This window comes from Equus przewalskii, chromosome 22, assembly GCF_037783145.1.
Source record: "Equus przewalskii isolate Varuska chromosome 22, EquPr2, whole genome shotgun sequence".
NCBI classification, from domain to species: domain Eukaryota; kingdom Metazoa; phylum Chordata; class Mammalia; order Perissodactyla; family Equidae; genus Equus; species Equus przewalskii.
The window spans coordinates 12,234,992-12,261,300 of record NC_091852.1 but is presented as its reverse complement, the minus strand read 5'-3'; the positions used below and the strand labels follow the sequence as shown (position 1 = coordinate 12,261,300).

General features: G+C 40.5%; 1 protein-coding gene across 1 annotated transcript in view; it reads right to left on the bottom strand.

Moving 5' to 3' along the window:
- GNAQ (G protein subunit alpha q) overlaps positions 1-26,089 on the bottom strand; it is a 294,507-nt gene extending 268,418 nt beyond the window's left edge. The window contains exon 1 of the mRNA XM_070590212.1: positions 25,954-26,089. Within this exon, the coding sequence (XP_070446313.1) occupies positions 25,954-26,089 (136 nt within the window). The remainder of the gene's footprint in view (positions 1-25,953) is intronic.
- Positions 26,090-26,309: the final 220 nt, after the last annotated feature.

Genomic DNA, 26,309 nt, shown 5'->3' with positions numbered 1-26,309 from the left:
TGCAGAACTAGATGCATAGGAGGTCTTAAATAAATACCTAGTGGTTATTTCACATAAAACATCAGAAAAGTTCCATAGCATAGAAAATTTTTAAATGCTGGATTTTATGAGTCAAAGGAAAAATAAAATTTGGGAAAGGATATTCAAAAGAAAAAAGGTTTCAATAATTTAGAGGAAATTTAGCATCCAAGTCAAAGATTTGTTTTAACATTTAGCATTAGAAAACCAAATTTTTGTCCCTCATATAGGAAATCTACAGAAATATGAAGCAACATGTAAAACAAAAGAACAGAAATCCCTCAAGAAATGAAAAGAAGGGCCAGCCCGGTGGTGCAGTGGTTAAGTTCACACATTCTGCTTTGGCGGCCTGGGGTTCGCCGGTTCGGATCCCGGGTGCGGACATGGCACAGCTTGGCTAGCCATGCTGTGGTAGGCGTCCCACATATAAAGTAGAGGAAGATGGGCAAGGATGTTAGCTCAGGGCTAATCTTCCTCAAAAGAAAAAAAAAAAGGAATGAAAAGTGCCTTCAGGAGGGAAAATCAGATGAGGCAGCACTAGCTACCCCAAAACTTTCCCACCCGAATTCTTCTCTTGAGCCGTTTTCTCTGTTTTCACTTTAAAATTGCTTTTGAAGTCCTTGAAGGAGAAATTTTTGTCTTCTTCCAGGGCAGGCCCCTCTCTTGTACCTGTTAACTCTGGCCCACGAGGACCAGGTCACTGTTATGTTCAGAGATGCAGACCTGGAAAGGAGGCTCTTTCCAACAGATCTTTATCTTAGACCCTGAAATCAGGAATGACAAACTAGGGTTTGTCACTGGACTGCACCATCAACTGCACTTGCAATACTTTACCAAAGTGGACGGCAGCAGCAATCCACTCATTCACTGCACAAATACAAATGCGTAACGTGTGCTAGATGCTGCTCAGGAAGGAAATGAGCGACAAATCCTACCCTCAGGGAGCTGACAGTCTGGCACAGCGGAAGAAAAGTGTATAAATAACCGTAATTACCAGATGGAGCCCACTCTGTCTGAACTACCCAAAGCAGACGTCCAACTGCAAGTATCTGTACCTCTGCCTGAGGGCTTTCTCCAAGCCAGGGTCAGCCACTTGAAAGGCCAAAGGTGGCAGGAGAGCCCCCAACTAATGACCATCCAGAGTTGGCATACGAATAATCTGGCTTCCTCACCCTTCAGGTGGGACAACTTTATAGCATCACTGTTCTCCAAAATGTGGTCTGTGGACCCATGCCAGAAGCATCATCATCACCCAGGAGCTTGTGAAACACAGACTCTCAGGTTTCAACCTAGATTAGAGTCCGACTCTGCACTCTAACAGGCAAGTCTCATGCATATTAAAGTTTGTGAACCCCTGCTCAATACCATCAACCAGGGCTTCTCCCCAGGCTTGAGCTCCAGCTGCCCACTGCGATGGCTGGTTTAATAACACACCTTTATTGGCTGTCTTCCCTCAGCCAGCTCACTTCTCCACTCTCCCATCAATGCTTCCTGCACATCCCCAACAAAAGCAGGCATACAACAAAGAAAAAATGTCAAGGGAGTTCAAGAGAGACTCCAACTAGCACAGGGAGCGGAGCTGTTGAGAAAGAGGTAGCATTTGAGATGGGCTTTACAAAGGCAGAGATGGGGGAAAAAACACAACCTGAGGGAAGGGGGAGAGGAAAGGGTAAAGGAGGAGAGCAACAAAGGTGTGAAGATGGGAAGGGAAGGACAAGAATTAACGCCAAGAGTTTAGCCAGAGCGTCAGATGCATGAAGGCGAGCAGTAAGAAAGAAGGCTAGAAAGGGAGGGTGGGATCAGATGAAGATAACTGGCCTTTATCTTCCAATGAATGGGAAGTAATTATTGGTGTGAACAGAAGACAATCATAATGAATATAATTTAAGAAAAGGCACCTGAGAACAATGCGAAAACTGTGGGGAGGGTGGGGAGTTCGTCTGTCACTCTTGTAAGCTCAGCCCCCTGGGGAACTGGGGGTCTGCCTGGTCAGTCTGGAGAAAGAGGCCTACGACTTCTGAAGGGTAAATAACTGATTGTTCTATGTGTACTCAATAATGTCTGACTCGCGGCCGTGACCAAAACATATGACGGAAGAAGAAAATAACAATAATACCCCTGTGCATTTATTTGGATAGTGATTTGGTGCTTTCAAGGGCCTTACACAAAGACCATCCCATGTGCTCCTCCCGATGCCCAGCGCAGCGCCTGGCACACAGGCCAGGCTGCGAGGCGAATACCCTGACCCAGAGCACGTTAACCAGGCTGAGACCTTCAGGAACTGAGGACGGAGTCTGTGTCAGGGGTCCCCAGGACCACCCCCAGGTTCGACGGTTCACTTGGACTCAGAGGACTCAGCGTGCAGTCACGTTCACAGCTGTGCTTCATTCCAACAAAGCAAAATCAGCAAAGGGAAAAGACGCATGGAGCGAAGTGTGGAAGGAACCAGGCACAGGCTTCCGAGGGTCCTTTCGCAGTGGAGTCACACAGGATGCACTTAATTCCCCCAGCAACAAGTTGTGACAACACATGTGTAATGCCATCAACCAGGGAAGCTCGCCTGAGCCTAGGAGTCCAGGGTTTTTATCGAGGGTCAGGCACGCAGGCACCATCTGCCTAGCACCTGCCAAAATTCCAAACTCGCCAAAGGAAAGCAGGTGTTCAACATAAAGCACATTGTTTGCACAAACAGTGTAGGTACCATGAGCTACTCTAATCAGTTCTGAGAGTGGTGGGAACTCTCTCGAAACCCAGGTTCCCAGATGCCAGCCAAAGGCCAACCCTGCAAGCAGGCCTTTCAAAGGAGAACAGACAGACCTTAACTCTTTCCTGTACAGGGTCCCAAATGCATTCCTGGAGCCTGAGTTCTAATCATGCTACTGATTTAAAGCTCTGACTCCTTACCAGAGGCAAACTGTCATAGATAGATATGGGGGAGTCTGGGAGGCGGGTATATTAAATCCACGGATATAGGGACCTATGCCAGTTCCACTCAGATAAATCTGTTCTAACCTGTCGGCTAATTTCAGGAAGTAGTAGGATATAAAACAAACCCATTATGTGTGCATAATAAGACAAGTAATTACACATTTCCATCTGGCTGTAATTATGTCAATAAAAAAGAAATATATAGCTCCTGTCCCACAAGATCCCAATTCATTAGGACCATCTTCTTCCACTGAGATACGAAACCAACAACAACAACAAAAATTGTTGCCTTTTAAACACAAAAAAACATCTTAGAAGAAAAAACTCTCCCAGATAATCAGGAATAAACCTACTGTTCCTTTTCTCCCCTGTTCTCGGCATGTATCTAATTAATACCCCCCAAAAAATAAATCATCTGAAATCCTAGCACTAAAGCATCCTGAAGCATCATTTAAAATGGGACAGCGCTTTTCCCCTTTCATTTTATGACACTTTCAGAAACGATACTTATCCGAAGGTCTCCTGAAATTTGCCGTTTATAAATTTACTGCTAAGTGGTGGTGGAAGTTGAGATGTTTACATATGTGTGCTAACTTAAAACTATCTCAAGTAACAAAGTCAGGCTTGAGATTGTCCTTCTAACGCACAAGGAGAAGATTTTGCAATGTAATGAACAATTTTCTTAACCTCAGAGATACGGCCTTGGCTGGATGGCATAAAAGATCACATGAGGTGACTGGATGCCTTTCTTGGCCTGCCAGGAGTAAATTTCAGTTCTTTGCTAGTGAGGCTTAGTACTGTGTGTGTGATGTTATTCCTCATGAAAACGAGAGAGGAGCCAAGCGTTTGCAACCTGGATTGTGCGGCTCTGCCAGCATACTTAGCCAATGCAGCTGCTCCCTGCTGTGCAGTCAGGACTGACTTTACATTCAGAGGCCAGAGTGTATTTGTACCTAAAAAGCAATGGTACAGAAACTAAGTCTCTATGGTTTCAAGATAAGTGAAGTTTGCCTCTAACCTATTCATCACCCAGGGACCTAAGAGGAAAGGAACAATCCTAAGGGAAAAAACACGCCAATAAAAGAATTAATACTAATATTTGTTCCTTATCTTTCATTTTCAGCTGGAGAAGAACACTTGAAAGTAAAGAGCAATTCAAAAGATGATTGTTTTTTTTGCAAAGAACACATGAAAATGAAAACAAGCCTTTAGATCAAAATATTTAATTTTTAATAAAAGAAATAACATAATTATATAAATACAGATTCTGATGCTGATAAATTTATTCACTGCATTCCCTTGCTCAAGCAAGCCACCCACTGGAAAACAGGGAGGACAGGAAAAAAAAAAAACCAAACAGCCTCTGCACCATCTGATATACCATGGGTTCTAAAAATTTATATGTAAGAACATACAAAGCGGGCTGGAGACAGCACTCATGTAGCCATGCATTATTAATTTAGATTTCAAGAGATATGAACTACGCTTCATTTGCTCAAAGTAAATGTCAGCACAACCACATTTTTTCTTAAAAGGAATCTTGATCATTGAAATTACACAAGAAGCACACTTACAATGGGGCAGCTCCTAAGATAGCACAGTGGTAAATCAGGGAGACTTCTAGATGCAATCCTTACCTTGTGGATTCCACACATCTTGGAGCACAGCCATAATTTATCCATACATAGTCAGCACCTTTTTAAAAACTCAGGTTTTGCTTCCAAGGCCGAAATCTCCAAAAAGGTATATAATACCTTGTTAACCTTAACTGGATTTAGGACAGCGTGTCCTGTTGTAAATCCAGGTATAGAACAATTCTAAAGTGTTAAAGGCCAAAACTTTTTAGAATAATTCTCATGGATAAAAGAAAAGGAAACAAAAATGACTTTAGGCAATTCAACAGGCTATAATATTCAGGGTTAGAATAGAACACATTCTTGTAAATTACCAAATTAATGAGGAAATAAACTTACTCTTGACAGCACTGTTTACAATTAATGGGCCATTTTTCCAACAAGGAGAGACTCAAAACAATGACACTAAGGTGTGTTTGAGCAGCCTAAAGACCCCCCATACATACTCATGGACACGGAGAAAGACTGCCCCTCTAAAGGTGACATGCATTAAATGTATTTAATCTTAACACAGTTTCCTTTTCTGTTAAAAGTTCCAGAAAGAGGAGCCAGCCCAGTGGCATAGTGGTTAAGTTCATGCATACTGCTTCGGATCCCAGGTGCACACCTATGTACCATTCATCCAGCCGTGGTGTGGTGGCATCCCACATACAAAACAGAGGAAGATTGGCACAGATCACAGATGTTAGCTCAGGGCCTACCTTCCACATGAAAAAGAAAGTTCTAGAAAGAGGCAATATTGTATGGTGACCACTGTCCAAAAATCAATATCCACCCAACATCGACCCATGGTTGACAGCCACATGGGCATAGGCCAGACTGAATTAAGAGTCAGGGGGCAAGGGAAGATAAGATCTCATCTGAATTTTTTGCTAAAGAAATAGAATTATTTACTACCAACTTCTCTCTCACCATGACCACCACCATTCAACTGGAATGACTGAATTTATTTCATACTAAATAATCATATATATATAGTCACTGAACAAAAAAAAACTTCCATTGAACTATCAAATTGCCTAAATGAGAAAATTTAATGTAATTGCTAAAAATGTGAGCATGATGTCAAATTCTGTAAATTAAAGTATACAGAATTGTAAGCTTGCTTTCTCTCTTTAAAAACCACTTGACTTATGGAGAGAAAGAGCGATTAAACCAGTATAGCCGAAAAGCAAATAAGCACCAAATGAAATTTGCTTCTCCAAAAATACACTTTTTTTTCTATGTGGAAATTAGAACTCACACAGAACAAGGAATAAGAAAAGGCTCCTTCCCTCTGTAAAGATCGTGGCCGTTATAAATTGGTCGGCAAGCTAAACTTCAGGATGTAAGAGAGATTAAAGCAGACCACCCACAATGTGCAATGCCAAGGGTGTTTCCGCCCTCCACCCCACACAAGGCCATGATGTGTGAGGGGCCACTTAGGCAGAGCAACCTCATATCCTTCTGTGATAGGAGACGAGGTCACAGTCAAGGAAGGAAGAGCACATTTACCTTCTCTTAATTTCTCATTCCCTTTTATACCAACACAAATTAAATACAAAGGTCAAATTCAGGGAGCATATTTGTGGCTTTACATCTTTTAGGCAAGTAAACAAAAAAGTAATAAAAAGACGCAGAATCAACTGGAGATTCATATTGAATGACAGACCATGGGTATCTGTCCTGAAATCTACTATCTTCCATATCTTTACTGACAGTATTAACAAAAATACTTCTTTTTCCTGAGGTAATTCTTCAAGAATCTTATTGTAATAGGTTCATCCACTTTCCTCTGAGAATGAACTGAATAGGACTACAAATGCTAGAATTTGGAACAAAAGTTTAAATGATCTTGACCTTGGAAGGATGTTCCCACAGAATCAGGATGAAATTCAATAGGAATAAGTACTCTTGGCAATTGAAAAAAGAAATCCATACAAATAAAGACATGATAAAGGGAAACGCAAAAATGTAGAGGACCATATGCAGATCATAGACAACCACAGGTCAAAAACAAGGCTAGAAATATAACACTGCATTGAAAAAAGCAAATTAGAACAATCAAGGTACTGGTAGAGAAAAGTCATAGAAGCCCTCTGCTATATTTCTTAGGTTGATTTATTTAGAAATGACAGATTTCTGGAGTCACGTGTATCTGAGTTAAGGACAAGATACAGAAATATTATCTTCTCTGACTTCATAAAACCACACCTCAAGTGCTAGGCTCCATTATGGCTATTTTTTTTTTTTAAAGAAGAAAACAAGTAGGATGATAAAGGTCAAGATTTTATTCCTGCCCTATGACAAATGATGGAAAGAACTCACAGTGTTTCAGAAAAAGAAGAAAGCCAGCCCCAGGAGTGTCATGAGGCCAACTTCAATTATTTGGAAAAGTAGATGTGTTCCAGTGTGTCCCAGTGTCCCCAAGGGATGGAACCTGAAACTAGTTTCAGGACAGACTTCAGCTTAATATACGACAATTTTCTAACAAACATAGATGACCAAAGAGAATAAATTCCTCTCAGGGGATGATGTTCCCACCACTGAATGTAGAGGCGAAAAAACTGACAATAAATTGGGGGATGTTACAGAAGTGACTCAAGTATAAGGTGCAAGCCTGGCCTTTAAAGCCCATTCTTAACTGAGGTTTTATAATTATAACTCTCTATGAAAGACTTCACGTGTTAATTACAGTCATCCAGACTCATAAAGCAGACTTCCTGGAAAGCAGGCAAAGTGCTCTAAACAACAACAATAATAAATTCCTTTCTACCCCTCAAAATGTACAAAAAGAAAAAAAGTAGAGAGAAAACCTCATCTACGTTAATAATAGCAAAGGCCTTATCAACCAGGAGCAATACAAATGGACCAAACAGAGGACCTCCTGTGGGTCTATACACAGCTCTTTGGTTTGTAAAATAGTTCAGTGATGAGGGAAGCAAGAGGCAAAGGTTCTCAAAGACTCCCTGACATCCCCCAACGTGGAAGAATAAGTAACATCGTATCGGAACACACATTCCTACCTATACTAGTAGTGGAGGGGCTGAAAAGAGACCATACAGCCAACCGATCCCGCTTTTCCCTCTGACCTGGCAGGGCTGAGGGCCAAAGGCACACCTACTTTGCAAGGTGGTCTAAAGAATGCAGAGAAATATACTCAATAAATGCACAGAACAAAAATTCCATAAACAGCAAGGCACCGTTCTGAACAATTTCTCATCAAAGTGGCTGGCTCACCCAAAAGAGGACAAGTGGAACCAGCAGTATAAAACAACAAAATTAAGAAGCAGCAAGCCTCATAGACTGAAGCTGCCCACTGCCACAGAGCCCTCCCTACCACCCTACAAAGACAACAGAATAGCTCAAAATAGAATATATACCATCACCTTCCAGTCCTCCAGCTTAAGCGCTAAGGGAAAGACACAAACAGACCCACGACAGATAGGGAAGGAAGTCAATGAGTTTCCACCCACACTATTTTTGTAGGGTCAGACAAAATTTGGAACACTTCTAAGAAAAAATAAAGGCACAGAACATGCAAAAAGAAAAATGAGAAGACTACTTTGGAAGATTTACTCTAGGAAACAGAAGAAAAAATTAGAGTACCATTGCTTTGTACCATAAGAAAATGTGGACTGTGTGAAATAGGAAATTAAAAAATAGAATAAGGTAGAAAGAAACTGTCAGAGCTAAGAAAGGAAATAAGGAGAAAAAAATAATGGTATTGCAGAACTTAAAAGTGAATTTGAAGCATCAAAAATGTACAGCAGGCACCTCAGTCATTCAAAACCTGTTTGTTAGCACTTGACATTTATATGCCTACCACTGCCAAATCAATGCTGCAGATAAGAAATTGGAGAAAATCACACAAGAAAAAGAATGGAGACATTTTTCTGCTATTAGAGGGAAGTTGACAGTTTGGGTAGAGAAACGACAGAAATCCAATAAATGAATGATTGGTGTTCCCAGAGAAGAAAAAAATTCCTGGAACAGAGAAAATATTCAGTGATAAACTGGGGGAAATCCTTAAAATGAAAGAATAAATATACAGATGGAATTAGTTCAGAGTGCTTCAGGACAAATAATAAAGAATATAAAACACTGAAGCATAACTTGGTGAAGTTATTAAGCTTCCACGTTAAAGAAAGAAACATCCAAATAGAAAAAGCAAATCACTAAGAAAAAATATTCAGGCTGACTGCAGACTTCTCATCGAACTAAGACGTCAGGAAACAATGGAACAACATCCACCACGGCGCAAGCAACGCAGACAGAAAAGAGCTGTAATCAGAGAATTCTATATCCACGCACATTGTTGTTAACATGTGAATGCCACAGAAAGGCATTCTCAAAGACACAAGAACTCAGAAAACATATCCTCCAAGTCCCTTTGTGAAAAATCGATCTGAAGGTATAATTCAGTCAATTCATAGGCAAATGAAAAAGAAGAGCATACAATTAAAGAAACTGAGAGAAGAAATATCTGGCAATAAGCATTTTTTTAAACACAGAATTAATGCTAAATATGTAGTTTTAACTGCAGGCACAAGTATATATAATACTAAAATTTTGGAAAGAAAACTGAATAATAAATAAGCAATACACATAACAAAATACTTGGAAGAGTTTCTTTAGGCTTGACTAGAAATGATTCCCTGGGATCGTCCCAGGTATCAAATATGAAATCAAAGGATGAAGAGTTTTTAAAAGTGTGAAAATAACTTAGCTCTATGTATGAAGTCTGCAAAAACTATAGAACCAACTTTGAAATGCTGAAGATCACACAGGCTGCAAGATCAAACGCTAACTTGATGCCAGCAAAGATGAACAGAAAAAGAGCAAACCATCCCAGGATTAAGAGAGTAGATAGGCTGCATCAGAGGAGTCAGTGAGCTGCGACCCGAGGGAAGAGCAGGGCAGAGGAAACGTGGCTTAAAACGATGAGCATGGAAAAGATCTTGAATGCCATGCACACTTCTCATTCCATCTGACACAAATGTCCTTTTTATAGTCAAACTAAGATAATTTGAGTTTTCTACATGTTTAACCTTTCAATGACCACCAGTAAGTTACAGGGACAGACCTGAACCTTCAGAAAAATGTCCTTAGCTGTGGGACAAGTCTAGCTTAAAAGTTTTATCATTCAAAACGCTCAGTGTTGTCTCTGAGAAGACAGTTAAAGAAAATAAAATCTGTATAAAATAAAACATTAATATTATTACTAACCGTTAAGATCTAAAGAACTATTTTAAGTCTGGCATGGCTAAGTTGTCTATTACAGACACGAGTGAAACAAGTTCAGAACATGCAAATAAAACACCAGGGAAAGCAGAGAATGGAAGTAATATAGATCAGGGGTTGATAAATTACAGCCAGAGAGCCAAATCCAGTTTGCTGGCTGTTTCGGTAAATAAAATTTTATTTGAACATAGCCAGATTTGTTCATTAACAAAGTGTTTACGGCAGAGTTGAGTAGTTGCAACAGAGACTATATGGGCCAAAAAGCCAAAAATATTTACCATCTGACCCTTTACATAAAAAGTTTCCCAACCCCTGTTAATAGATGAACAGATTTCTCCACTGTGCATGGGAGGGACACGATAAATACCAGTGCACAGTCTGAAGCTGATAAACTGAAAAACATAACTTGAAGAATACTACTAAAAGTTATATAGACAACCAATAGTAAAATTAATAGCAGACTACATACCTTTCAAATTACCAGAGACAGAAAACACAATAAGAAATCCAATACAAACCAAATATCAGAGGAGGGAGAGAGGGAAAGAGGGAGGAAGGAAGGGGGAGGGAGAGGGAACGGCCAGAAATCAATAAAAGACGACAGGAATGAGATGCAAAAAAATAACCACATCTATTATCTCAACAAGTGTAAGTAAAATAACATGACCTATCTAAGGAAAAAGACTCTTAGGCTGAGGTTAAAAAAACAAAAACAGGGGCCACCTCCGTGGCCAAGTGGTTAAGTTCGTGCGCTCCACTTCGGCGGCCCAGGGTTTCACCAGTTCGGATCCTGGGCGCGGACGTGGCACCACTCGTCTGGCCATGCTGAGGCGGCGTCCCACATGCCACAACAAAAAATACACAACTATGTACTGGGGGGATTTGGGTGAAAAAGCAAGAAAAAATAAAAAAGAAGAAGATTGGCAACAGTTGTTAGCTCAGGTGCCAATCTTTAAAAAGAAAAAAAACTCAAAGAGGAACAACAACAAAGAGATTAAGAATAGTTGAAAATAAGTGGAGAAACACACCAAGCAAATAGGAACAAAAGAACCACGTTAATACCCAACAAAGCTGAATTCAAGATACAACAGCATTAACTGTTGAAAAGGTAATGTTATAATGCTGAAAATTTAATTCTCAAGGACATTTTTTAGGTACCTCAAAACAGAGTAGTACTTACATATATAATGCTAAATTTTCTGGAAATAGGAGAAATTGCCAAAAACACCGAGAATAATGAACGACTTCAGCTCAATTCTCAGTACTTGGCGGACTCACAATATAAACAGATTCACCACAAATAAAACAATAAAGTTAAATAACACATATTTATGTCTTACTATATATACACATGTATATATTCTATGTACCCATAGAACAAAAATTGACTATATGTTAGGCTACAATAAATTCCAAAAAGTAAAAACAGTTCAGACCGCATTCTCCTATCAAAATTGATGTAAGACTGGGAATAAATAACAAAGGCAGGGAAAAAAATCACAACCACTTGGAAAATTTTAAAGTACCTTAACCCTGGTTCAGAGATCAAAATCAAAATCATAATTTAAGAATGTATGTAAAAGAATGCTATGAACACTACATAGCAACAAGTAGAAAAATTCAAAGCTTTAAACACTTTTAATTCAAATCAAGAAAATACTAAAATAATCTAAGAACTTTAATTCAAGAAAATAGAAAAGGTACAACCAAATAAGCCTAGAGAATTGCAAGAAACAAAGTAATAAAGGCAAAAATAAATAAAAAACAAGATGTCAAGACCATGAAGTGGAGAAAGAATTTGTCTTTCCGGCAAATGGTGCTGGGACATTCTCGACTTCTACAGGGATGATGTCGGAACCCTGCCGCACAACACATACAAAAATCAAGTCAGGGTGGGTCAAGGACCTAAATTTAAGACCTAAAACTACAAAACTCAGAAGAAAACAGAGAGGTAATCTTTGTGACCTTGGATTTAGCAATGGTTTCTTATATACAACACCAAAAGCATGAGCAACAAAAGAAGAAACAGATAAACTGGACTTCATCAAAATTAAAAACTTTTGCGTTTCAGAACAATTTTGCACAGTCAAACCTGTCATATAATCTTATCGGTTCTATTTCCTTTTTCCCTTAGAGACAGTCTTCCTAGGGCATTCCATCCTTCCATAGATAAAATGGTCAATTTTCTAGAAATATCTAAGTTAATAAAGCTGAAAATAAAAGTGATTTTTAAAAACCTAAATAATAAATTGAGGCATTTGTTAATTACTTTTCTAAATAGGCAGTTCAGAAAAGAAAATAAAGACTATAATAGAAATGAAGTCAATACAATACAAATAAATAGATCGTTTTTTTTCTAGATTGACAAAAACCTAATAATAGCTAAGATGTGCCAAAATAGTCACTAACACAAACTAGAGGTGGAAAGTAAACCAATACCACCTTTCTGAAAGGTAGGGTAGTGACGTGTGTCAAAAATTAAAATGAGCCTGTCATTTGGCTGACGTGCCAACTCTGAGAACTTATCTGAAGGGTCAATCACACATGTGTACAAAGATGGATTCCCTACAATAGTCACTGGAGCATTGATTCTACGATTTTTTTAATGAAATTAAACTCAATATCCATCAATCAGGATCAGGTATAAATGGTGGTGCAGTGGCAAATATTTAACAACTAGTTCTGCCAGGGTGGGGGGGAAAGCCCTGATTCATAGCATTTGCCAATTTCTATGGTGTAAATACTACCACCATGGCTGATTTCAAGCTACCAAAATGAAGTCACTGAACACAGAGTTGAGAAGAAAGGTGTACAGCTGGCTTTCAAGAGCAGGTGCAAGCTACCTGCAGCACACCACTGTATGATTCAAAACACAGTGGAACCAAAAACATACACTGGAACACTAAAAAGCCATAAATATGACATAAAAGATTAATATTAACACGGCAAGATATCCACTACATATCACAGGATAAAAAATCCACTACATACAGAACAGCTTATGTTGTATAATCTGTGATCATGTGAACTTACATGCGTGTCTGTATTTCAGTTTCCTTTTAAAAGAAAAATCATACAACAGTCATGTGTAAACACTACATTCAGTCAAGTTTCGCCCATAACAATAGCAGTAAATCTGGCTTTCAGGGAGTATCTAAACCAGATATCGATTTTTATTTTAAAAGAGATTAGCAAAAGATCAACAGATTTGGCTTCAAAGTAATTAAAAACTTCTGTTTTAAATTACACAAAACAAAGAAAAAGAAAAACAACAGACCGGGGTTAAGTTATTTGCAGTAAATATGAAAAAGGCTAATTTCATTTGTACGTTCAGAGCTCAAAAACAGGCAAAGGAAATGAAGAGACAACTTACAAAATAAGAAATTCAACTAGGAACAAACATATGGGAAAATGATCACTCTTACTAGTGATCAAATACATGAAATTTTTTTAATTACGTACCATTTTTTGCCTACTAACTTATTGATATTCTCATAACATTGCTCATGATGTTGCAAATTGTATACAATCATTTCAGAATATGTTTTAGGCGTGTGTAGTCACGAGTAATAAAATTTTTCATATCCTCTGACCTAGAAATAACATTTCTATTAATCTATTCTAACAGAAGCATGTGCTTAAAAAAATGCTATCTTCACCAAGAACTTCATCACAGCATTATTTTCAAATTGAAACACTGGGAGAAGCCTGAATGTCCTTAAAAAAACGGAGTAAGCAAACAAATTAATAAATATCCTCTACTAGAAAATTATACAGCAATTCCAAATTTTAACATGAAGTGTATAAAGCCACAGAGAAAATGCTTACAGCATAATGTTAAATTGTACAGTATGATTACACCTATGCAAGAAAGATACAAAAATAAAACTAGAAAAGAACATACAAAAAAAATCAGGGGCTGGCCCAGTGGCGCAGCAGTTAAGGGCACACGTTCCACTTCGGCGGCCTGGGGTTTGCCAGTTCGGATACCAGGTGCGGACATGGCACCGCCTGGCAAGCCATGCTGTGGTAGGCATCCCACATATAAAAAAGTAGAGGAAGATGGGCACAGATGTTAGCTCGGGGCCGGTCTTCCTCAGCAAAAAGAGGAAGATTGGCAGCAGTTAGCTCAGGGCTAATCTTCCTCAAAAAAAAAAAAACCCATGTTTCTTATATTAGATTGGTACATTTTGGATAAATTTATGAATAAATTTTAAAACCTTTGTCTAAAAACATATTGCATTATTTGTAAAATTTCAAAATCACTGAAAAACAAAACATAAAAAGTGTTATTAACATAGAATGGACTGTTATTCTTTTGAAGGCCAACATAAAACAATATAATTTATTTCTTAAGAATGTAAGAAAATTCTTACGTGGAAGAAAATATACACTTCTTGACTCAAACTTTGTCTATTACATATAATAGTTTTTCTCACCATTAAACTTTACTATTTTAAAAAGTAACCATACCACCAGAGGATATATATCTCAAGCGCTCTCCTTTATTTCATTCCAAAAAGAGAATACAATATAAATTCAGGCAGTAGCATACTGCTTGAAGATATATTATATTAATATAAAAGAAGAATATTTTTTAATAGAAAAAATAAATCACTGTGTGACCCAGTGATTCAGTACTAAGGATGCACAATGCATTAATTAATTCTGGAAAGAAAACACTGTAATGTGAGTAGCAATTCACAGATAGACTCTAGCGACTAGAAAAACTCTAGAGAAGAACCTCTGTTCCTACAGTAAGTATGACCTGGAACAGAAAGCCTTATAGAAAAGGCTTTTCTAAAGGCTCTCAAAGGACATAGCTGGTGATTTTTGTGAAAATATATGTGGAGTCAAGATTTCCCCTAAAGAAATCATTTCTCCTATGATTTCCTTCACTAAATGCAATGTTTTGCCAAGAACTGCATGGATGGAGAAATAAAAATTGTTTATCAGAAACTGATCAAGCAACACACAGGTTATCTTCTCTCACAGCAGATGGGAAACTTGGGGGACTCGTTATAAGAGATGGTATGTGTCTAAAATTTTTCAGTTATTTCTAATGTGCTTTGGATAACATCTTCGACAGTGACCCAACACATAATAGGAGAAACTAGGATGTTCAGAGGACATCCCATTCAAGTCCTTGAACACATCAAGGCCCTTCCATGCCCAGAAGCCATGTCTGATCCAAGCTTGGCTCCAAGAGGAGCCAGTAGTATGGCAATTCATTCGTTTCTTACCCATTAAGAAGTAACTAGGAATAAAAATAGAGATTGATTGCAACTATCTTTTGTTTCAGCATTCCCTAGTTCTGCTCACAAATTATTCAAATTATTCAAAACCTATTTGCCTACATTGTGAGTCAAGAAATCCTCTTACGTCAATTCTATCATGGACAAACGCAGCTCATTTTGAATGTTGGTCATAATTGGAAATAGCCTTGAATAATCTACTCCCCAGGCGTGGATATGATAGCCCAGAATGTGAACGGCTCGGCTCGTAAGAGAACATATCCAATTGATAACTGCCTTTCTCAGCTAAAAATTACAAAGTTACTTCTATATTACATGCCTCCATCTGAGCATGAACCCACTTGGCAAGAATATCTCATGATGCTACTTAGATACTTATTGCCTTGGGCGAGTGAAAGATGCTCTATTGTAGGAAAGCAAGCCAGGGAAAAGCAGATTTCCTGGACAAGGATCTGTCAAGAGACATCCTACTAACCTATCACCAGATTAGCAGAGTTCTCAATACAGTAATAGATGCTTTTCTATCACCTTAAACAGCTGACTGGAAAAAACAGAGAGCAGCCATGTAAATTTTCTTAACATGTGAATGGTTCTTCTCAAGACACTGCGTGACATGAGGTCTGAGCTTGGTCTACCTAACCACCCCCGGGGTCAAAAGCACAGGAGAGGGCATGCAACAAAAACTCCCATACAACCCACACTTCTACACTTGCTCATCTCTCAACCCACGATCTAGGAGAAGAAGGACACAGCAGACGTGACAATAATGAAGAAATGCAGTAGGGCAGGGTTGCTGACAAGAGGAAGTCGCGTTGGCCTGGCTCTTCCTGATCAAAGACGTCAAGCAAATGCGCAGGGCACCTCTCCTTCACTCTCCTTTCCTTCGCTCCAGAGCCTAGCGAAGACCCGGCTGCACCACCCCTACCAGCAACAACACCCTCTGCCCTGCCAAGCCCCAGATCCCCCATTACTCTCCTTCGCAGGACCGCTCCCTGTACCTGTCTAACTCCAAATCCGAGATCAAGGTAGGTGAGCCAGAAGCTGATAAGATAATAAGCAGAAGGCCATGGGCCAGGAGGAAAGTCGAGGTGAGGAATGCCAAACAGCTGCCTGGCACCTCCAGGGAAACTGGGCTCCTGGAACAGAGCTTCTCCAGACCCAGGGTGAGAGTCTGGCTATTCCTTCTTTGCTCCTAGAGCGCTTTCTCTAGAATGCAGACAAGGGACACAAGAAGTTGCTTTCTTCAAGTCTCTCCGATCATTCCCATGACAACTGAGGGCAGTTCCAAGGCCACTTTAATATATCGGTACATATAAATATCTTGTAAAGCAAAAAAGTATGGAATTCCTTACATCATGTTATGGATGTGCCCACCATTACCTGCTCTTCTGGTTTCAATGAAATCCCCAAGGAAAAAAATGGACACAGCAATGGAAGAGGAAATGAACACAAACGGTCTATCCAAGGGTTAATTCTAAATCTTCCCTGGAAGGTCTGGAAAAGGGACCTGCTGACTCCAAATACAAACAGTGCCCCAGACAAGCTCCGCCAAGGCGTCTGGGGCACGCCCAGGGCCCAGGCTCAAACGGCCAACCTGTTCTCGCTGCAAAGGCAGAAACGGGCTTGGGCAGCAGAGATTATCTGTAAGCAAATGAAAACCATTGCTTAAAGCCCAATGAAGCAAAGAAAAAAAAAAACAGTAGCATTAGTGAGTCACAGGTAGCTGCCTAAGGGTATCTAAGAAAACACCCAGGCCTGAGCAGGGCAGCCTGGAACACTGCCTCTCAGGCTCCACCTCTGCGCCTCCCAGGATATCGCCCTTCCTGCAGGAAGCAAAAGCCCCACGCTGATATGACAGGAGGCTTTTGATACCATGCCTTGTGAAGGCAGTGAAACTATCAGCAGCATGCCAGGCGCATGAGGGACGGCTCGCTGATGCCTCCTCACTCCAGCCCTCCTCACGGCTCTTCCCCAGGACTGTGAGCTGCCTGCAGGGCGCTGGGAGTTATTCCAAAGGGGAAGAAGAGAGAGTGAGGGCCACCAGGAGTCCACCAGACCTGGCAATGCCTCCTGGGATAGCCCATCGCTCCTGGAGAGCCCCTCGTCCAGGGGCGAGCTTGCCAAAACTGCAGAGCAAAAGCAGAGAAAGTTTCAACCTTTGAACGGCCCTCTGATGTGGTCCAATCTCTTCCTTCTTCAAGTTTCTATAGAAACAGTAAAGGAGCAAAGGAACGAAACACCCTCAGGTTAGTTCAGAGAGGCAGGGCAGGAGTAGCTGACTGCCTTTCAGTTACAGGCTTTGGAAAAGATACACATGACTAAAGCAAGAGGCAGAGCCATAAGGAGTATTTCATTATCCAGCCGAATAAACTTTCACAAAGCCAGTCTGCCATTGTTTTTGCATGATTTACCAATTTTCAAAAATATATCATGAGATTTCGAGAGCTAAATGCTTAACACGTACCCTGGCATTCTTTTAAGGCCAAACCAGGAACAAGAATTAAAGTCATCCTGTATTATTAGAACAAGTCACAGGAAATGGGTCAGCTCTTTAGGACAAGAGGAAAACTGCATCTGCCTTCTGCAGAAAGAACATACAATGAAGGAGCTCTGAAGAGTGCAGGGCCTAAAATATCAACTCACACGGCAAGAAAATATCATGACACCTTTACCTTAAAAAAACAAATAAATCAAAAAACCTACTTAGACTGACTGGGCATAACAAAAGCCACGGCCACTGCTAATGGCACCTTCCCTAACTATCTAGAGAGAAATGCAGTTAGAAAGAGATCTTTTAAGGCCCTCAAGTAACCGAGATGGGGACTTCAAATCATTAAATGAGGAAGATGCACTGTTGCTCAAGACAGGCCGACAGCACTTTCTCCCCTTCTAGCAAATGTGCTGCATCCTATTTTGAAATCCAGCAGCCCATGAGAGATTATCCAGCACTGGCTCACTAAGTCTCTGCTGGTGATCATGAACCAATCTCAAGTCTCTGCCCTCTGGAAAAGGAAGGAGAATTTCACATTTTGTTCAATAACAACATACTTGGTTTTGCAGACCTAAGTGTTGCTAAAGAAAGTTAATCATCTCCCAGAAGCACATTCACAAGTGTCTTTCTTTTAAAGTATAGTACCCGACTTCCCCTCGCACCAGCTCACAGCCACATGATGGCTGAAGGAGGCACCAACTTGGAAGTTCCCTAAATCTTACAGAAATGCACACACCAGAGAATCTAAGGAACCCCTCCCAGCACTTGTCTAAGGGAGCTGTGATGAGAGAGTGAGTAGGTAGGTGGTATTCACATGGAAGGGGTTTTTGGGGGGCCTGCAGCAAATACAAGCTGGATGAATGAATAATGGGTGGGTAAGACACGGAAGCAACTCTCTCTAGAAAGAACTAGTCAGCTGCAGTCACCAGGAAATACAGGGAAGACGCCACCAATCTCCTGGCTGTCTCTCCAGCAAAAGGAAATGTAAAATAAAAAAGACAAAAAAAATTTTTTTAACATAAAAAAGAAGCAAAACAAAAAATCTATTTCAATTTCTTAGCAAGTGATGGTGATCAAAAAAGTCAAAGTCTGGGAAGAGATCATTAATTCACAATTTCATTTCTCCAAAGGGAAAAAGGAGAGGTTCTCTCTTAGAAATATACACGAATGTTTCTAAACATCACTATTCACTTCCTGTAGCAGAGCCAAAAAGTCTCACTCTAGCTTTTTCTTTAATTTGTGGATCAATTATTGTTCCCTCCTGTGGGGTTTCAGAAATATAATGGCATTAATAACATTCTTCTTCCCCACTGCACCACAATCCATTATACACTTCCCTGAAACAAGTACTTTGTTTCTAAAGTAGTCAAACTGCTCACAATCCAAGATTAATCTTGTAATAAAGGTGCATGGAATTTCCAAATTCCAAATGACTTGTGTATGTGACAGTTTTTCATTCAAACTGCTGGATAAACTGCTATTGGCTTTTCAACCTGAAACAATATGAGAATGTTCAACCGAATCACTCTCGCTGAAGAATGAATGAGAAGCAGGAAAGGAGACAAAGACTACTGCGTCCTTAAAACAGAATTCCTTTTACTGTGCCCCAGGTGGTCCACAGAACAGCAAAGAGGAGTGGCAAATGGATGGCACCCTTTAGAAGAAAGCAAGAAGTTTAAATTCCCTTCCTTCAATTGCTCTCCTTTCTTTCGGGAATCCAGCTACCCATCCTACTCCCAACCCCCTATGCCCACAGCCCCAGTTACTGACAACAGAATCACTGTAAATTGAGCAAGGAATTGTGCTACATTGAGACACACAGAAACAACAGCCACTACCTTTGCCCTCATGGAGCTTCCAATCCACTTAGAGAAACAGAGCAAGTGGTCACAGTTTCTCATAGTTTAAGGCAAAAAGATTATACGCTCCAAGGAAATAATATACCTAACTCAGGAGTTCAAATTCTCAAGATCATCTGCTTTCTCCAGTTGTGTAATCCCCGGAAAGCTTCCACAATGGCCTTCAGATGATTTTGTCTTTTTCTTTGTATTTACAGCCAGTAGAAAAGCCAAAGCCAGGCAGGATAACACACAGGACATGTCAGCCCCAGGGCGTTGACTGTGAAACAAGAACTGTGAAGAGCTTGTAGTCTTTCCTGCCTGCAAATAAGAAATAAGGAGGGACTCACATAGCACATTATTTTGCACACAGTAGGTGCTTAATATTTGTTCATTCGATAGGCATTCTCTATGCAACTATTCTTTCCTAAGGTATGCCTGGTAAAAAATTTGGAGGTAACGTTTATTTTCCAATAACTGGCAAGTGTTTGTTGAGTAAATGAACTTGAAACATCCTAACTTTATTTTTAAATAATACTAATTTTACTCTTAACATTGAGCCACAAAGGTTTTTAACAAAATACTCAGCACTGATTTCAGAAATTATGGCTAGGTATAAAGGTCAAACCCAGAGCTATTTAGCGAATTCAACTTTTGGTTCTCGGTATCGCAATACAGATGTTTATTTTTGTTCGTAAAGTTCAGATTCATGACCACCTAGGATTTATGAACTCATTTCCGACAGCATGTTTAGGTCCTTTTTTCTTTTTATTACATGTTAGATGAGAAATCAAGACAGATTTTTACGTATCAGTAACATTAACAAATCAAAGCTGATCGTCGAACGGCTTCCTATAATTTTATTAGTAACAGCTGTTCGCACAAAATCGTGTTTGGGTCTGAGAACAGCTCTTTCTTTAATGTTACTCCATTCGGTAGAACAAGAGAAAACATTCACTGTTTACTGTAGTCCAGTTACTGCCACAGATTTAATTACCAACAATCACACATTCTACCTTCTATTGCTATTTCACACTTCCCTAAGACTAATTCTGCAGAGATTTTAACATTGCTTAAAAGCCATTATAAAAGTTTCCTTTTAAAAACGTCACCACCCTCCCCCTTCAACCAGGAAACTAGACTTTATTTGTCGCTACAAATACTTGTATTTCCCTTAACCCAAAACATAGAGTCTGGAGGAAACAGAGTCTCTCCACCTTCTCAGGGAGAAAGCAATCCTAACCTTCTTAAAATGGCTTCTCTCTCTTCCCTTTCAGCTCCCTATTTTCCCTCTACAGCACCCAATCAACATTTCCACTAATATCAACAGAACTAATAACCTCTCCTTAAAGAAAAATTAACATGAAGGCTGGAATCAGAATCATCCTTGGAAAATCCTGTTCATTTCTTTTCAAGCATAAGTTTGTCTGGATCATGAAGAAAAATCTGTTCCTTTTTTCCTGCTAAGTTTAGCATAGCACGCAGTCTCATAACTGCAAAAGCTGTTTCAGGTCCTTAAAAATTCATCTGTAATAAAAATCATAACTATATTTAATAGGCATCTCTGAAAAGTGAACATAAGCCATCTCCTATAAAGCATAGCGGGGGTTCTGTTTTGGTTTTTCTTATGAAAAAGAGGCTATCAAATCTATTTCTAATAAACAAAATGGCTACTAAATTACTCTTCTTGTTCTCCTTTCTAAACTTACCTAAAAAGATTTGAATAGATATCACAGGATAATTTTACTATTCAGTAGGGTTTTCATAGAAGCCAAGTTCCCATATGAAGAAATGACATGTAAATACAGGATTGACAGTTATATGGCAGACCTAGACAATGAACCTACACGGTTCAATGCAAAAATCTTACTCTGAAGTCTCTGTTATATATTCAGAACTACAGTTTTTAATTATTATGAGGGATGCTCCACTTTACTCTTCAGATATAAACTAGAAGTACTTCATTTCAAAAAAAAGAGGAAATGCACTCAAATAAATCTTGACATTTAGAAACATAATCAACACTTGGAAGCTAAGAGTAGCAAAAATAAAACTGGTTGGTCTTAAAGCAGCTTCATAAACACCATATTTTGGTATTTCCAGGGAGCTGTTGTTATTAGGGCTGCTTAGAGAGATGCCCCCATTCTGTGGTTCTGAGCAGCCATCCTAGACAGCCAGTAACCTCACGGTTAATTCAGGCAAGCAGCATCCCCATTCTTCCTGCAGTGAACTCTAGGAGGGGTAGAGGGGCAGGTACTTTTATCCAGACCTGTGTGAATGAACTCTCCATACAGTCTAAATATGCCAGAGCATTCCCAGCGTTCCAGGTCCCTTCTTGCTCTGTAACTGTACAGTTTTCAGTAATGTATGCCTCTCAAACTGAAAATGTTCTATCTGCAATTCCTAAAATTCTATCTTTAATCATTGTGGTTGTCCTCATGTAATCACATAGGGAAATCATAAAAATCTGTTACCACCTGTGCTCTAGAGAATTTTAAAATCCCCTCTGAGGGAGTATATCATGGAGAAACGCTTATGGCAAAAGATGACAGAGTTAAACGAGCTTCTAGAGGATAAAAAGTAATCAAGATATGGAATGGTTTCTTTTTTTTCTTTAAACTTTCATACTTTAAGCATGACTATTATCATTCCCAAATGCACGCAGCGCAGAACTGTAACCCACTGGTTCAATATGTGATCTAACATCTTACAGCAACACTTCCGACCCTGGAAGGCATTTGTATTCAACCCGCTCCAAGAGTTACATACAGTTTTTTAAAGAAGATCATGATTTTATCTGCCACAGATTACAAACATTACCTATTTCCATGTCTCTATTCATTATTTTAAGGTCCCAATTGCTACCAGAAGGGTCATAAACTTACTCAACAAATATTTATTGAGAGCCTTCTACGAGTTAGGCGTTATGCTAGGACCTGCTGGGATTTCATAGTGAACGACACAGACACAATCCCCACCCTCGTAAGCTGCCAGTCTAAAAGAGGAAGAAAATCTATCATCACATATCTAATTCAGTTAGAAGATCAAGAACATACATTCTTCCATCTAAGATTGGCCTCAACTTTGCCTGTTTTCAATAGGTGGAATCTAATCAATAAACAAGGTTTGCTAAATCTTCCTATTTGACAATTAAAATCTGAAGAGTAAAGATTTCAAAAACATGCAAAATAAAAACAGGTTAATTGGGAAGACATGTATCTTCAAGGAACTGAAAAAGATTTCAGGATGAGTCCCTGTGACTGGAAGCAGACATTCAAAACCACTTGTTTTATACAGATTTAAACACATATTAATATTAAACAGTGTGGTCCATGTAGCACCAATAGAAATATTTAATTAATATTAATGAATATTAATTATTTAAAGAAAACATAATGTACTTTACAACTGAGAAGTATACAAAAACATCAACCAAGTTAACATATTCTCTTGCATACATGTAGAGTACAAAGTTTTCTTTGTGGTATCAAAAGAAATAAACACTAAAAAAATAAATTCAGAGATGAATAAGTTAAAGACGACAAGAAAAGAATTCAGAATTTAAGGGGGAAGGTGTCTGGGTTCTTTTTTAAAAAAAGAATAAAAATTAAAATATATAAGTACTGTGGAATATGGAACACATTGCTGGATATGTATCAAAACGATCCAAATTTTACTGCCATACTTTCATCTAAGCAGGTAACTACTATTTGCCCTTTCTAATTTCTCCATATTATCAATATATAAAATTAAATAATTATGTGAACAAACACAAGGGTCCACACTTTTATCCCTGCCAGATAAATCCATTTCCATTAAAATGGCGTCATGCTTTGAACTAAAATCTACTTGGATAAGAATTCCATACTGAATTTCATTTCAATATTAAGGTGATTCCTCAATTTAAAGAAAGTAGTTAAAAATAGTGGTAAAACTTTCAACTGTGAAAGGAGACATCCTGTGACCTCCTTTGGACAGGCATGGTTTCAATGAATGAAGGAACCAGAAGAGTCAGGGCACTCATCAAAGGAGCACATCAGGAGTTCCTCCAACCCCTCACCAACACCTTCCCTGCCTCCAATCAACCAGCATTTCCCTCCTGGACTCAAGAAATCACGCAATCACATGCTCATGCACACACACAAATCTACTATTAGCATACAGCATCTACTACATAGATAGTGTCGATATTGCAGGAGCTTTGTTACAAAAGCAACATACCCAGAACACGAAGCTGTAGCAATTCTTACATGATGTCTAGGGATCATGTTTCTAACAGAAAGCTACATAAATTTTAAGTGTTACTAATGAATGTAGGTGCTAAATTAACGCCATCTTTTCTTACCACTTCTAACAGGCCATATTTGGGGGTTGGGGCAGAGCTGTATTAAACCCTAGTGAAATCTAATAAGAGAAAAACAAAGCTCCCCAACTACCACCGCTTTAGCAGTAAAACTGATTGACTTTAATTTTTTTCCTCATAAAATTATCTCCAAGCTCATTTTTCAAAGCACAGTATGTGATTTAAATACACAATAGGTAGTTAAGCAACCATATATGTCTATTTCCGCAAAAGTCCTCCTCCCAGACATTCAAACCTGGGCCCTCAGACTGACAAAGACCCCAGGGCTGTAACTCACAGCTGCTTGGAACCCAGAGCTGTCACATTGCAGGCAATAGAGTTGGCTAGGGAGACCTCAAATATCCTATTCCCAGCAAAACAGAAAACAGAAACAAATAAGACTGTGAACAGGGCCAAAGAAAAACAGAAACTGTTCTTAAGTCTCTCTAAAACACATGCTTTTCCCCTTAATTGTGCACTTACACACTCTATACATTTCTCTTGCCCTTTCTACTTCTCAATCTTGAGCATTCAGAAAACATTCAACTACACGTTTTTAGCCATTAGAAGCAGCCCAAAATGAAAATAAAAATTAAAAATAAAAAGATCTTCATTTTCCAATGGCAGTTTTCCCCTCCCCTGGCTTCACTCCCTAAAGCCTACTTCTTTATCCAGCATTTTGCCTTCTGCTCTTTATAAACATGTGCACATTTACTGAATCTGGTCAAAATGAAGACACAGAGCATGGCATGTGAATTAACCATTTATAACTATTCGTGATCACTGTATTTTGTTCCTTCTTATAATTGATCTAGTTCATAAGCAGTTCAGTCCCAAAGGCAATTGGTTCCTTGAACCAGGAGATGGAACGCTCAAGATAAGAAAGAAAATACAGGCTTCTCAAATCCTGACAACACAATATCCTTTTCTTACAGAAATGTCTGAGGAACGTATTTATTACACACACAAATATCCAGAACACAAGTGTAGACATTTTTCAGGCCTGTTACTGCAAAGCTGTTTGCTCTTCCTACCACAATAGCTCAGAGTTATGTCACACTGGCTTGTTTGTGAACCCTGATCTTGATTCTGAACACTCTCTCAGAGATCATAATCAATCGAATTCCTACTTGAGAAATGGCATTTTCTTGCTAACTTGGTGTTAAGGCAGAATAAGGGGTTGGTTTTTTTAGAGATAAAAGGGAAATTTTTGCTGTACACTTCCCGTTTTCCTCCTAACCCAGATTCCAAAGATATTAAAATGTTGTCCGTTTTAAACAAAAGGTTTCGATTTGTCTCCATGAGAGTACATGAGAGGCTGCACTGGTTTTCAGGAGTAACTATTGTGAATTCAGGCCTACATCTGGGTTGCCTCATTAAACAAAAGATACCCGTGGCTGTCAACACACAACACAACGCTCCCCTATCGCTCATCTTTATCTGGAAGGAATGGTGCAGACGAGAAACACGCCTGTCACCATCCACTGGTCAAGAAACTCTTCTGAGTCCCTCCTTTCGGTGGTCTGGTGGCTAGAGAACAGCACTTGTGTGACACCTTCGGGCTTGCCTCCCCGCCCCCCGAATACATAAGCCTCCTTTCTTTGGAGGGCCAACCACTCGGCTCCCTCATCATCACTCCTTGGAGAATCCAGCCGCGAGTGTGCCCACCATTCCACCATTCCCTCCTGACCCCAGAAAGCACTGACAACGAATGCACACAGGCCACCCCACCGCACGCCATCCCCCAACGTACCCTGGCTCCGCTCGCCACCCTCGGGCCACACACACACAGCTCCCCACTCCACCACCCCGCCGGGCGCTGCGGCCGCCACAGTGGAAGTTCAAGCCCTCTGCCCACCTTCCCACCGCGCGCCTCGCCCCCGAAATGATTTGCCATTTAGCAGATGCACAGCACATAAACGCGCACCCCGAACGCACAGCCCTCCGCGACACCGAAAGGCACACGCCGAGGCGCGGGGCAAGGCCAACCCGACCCGTGTGTGTGTGTGTGTGCGTGTGCGTGTGTGTGTGTGTGCGTGTGTGTGTGTGTGTGTACACGCGCGCGCGCGCCCGCGCCGGTGCGGGTATCGGCTGGGGGCGCGCCCCGGGAGGGTAGGGTCGAGGGCCGCGGAGGGCAGTTGCCCTGGGGGACCGAGGGTGGCGGGCGGAGGTTGCCACGGCCCGGCGGGAGGGCCCGCGGCGGCCGGCCCCGGGCCGCACTCACCGAGCAGCAGCAGCTTGAGCTCCCGGCGGGCGTCCCGCTTGTCCCTGCGGAGCTGCCGCTCGATCTCGTCGTTGATCCGCCGGGCTTCCTTGGCCTCCTCGCTCAGGCAGCACGCCATGATGGACTCCAGAGTCATTCTTCCAAAGTGCCTCCGCTGCAGCCCGCCGGCACCCCTGCTCACACGCGCGCACACACACCCTCCCGCCCTCGCTCCCCCGAGGCAGTGGCGGCCGCCGAGCCCCGCCGCCCGGGCGCGCGTCCGGGACGAGCTCGGGGGACGGCCGCGGGGGCCGCGGCCAGGGCCGGGGCCACCGGGGGGGCCGGGGGACCGGCGGGAGCGGGCTGCTCGGGCCGCG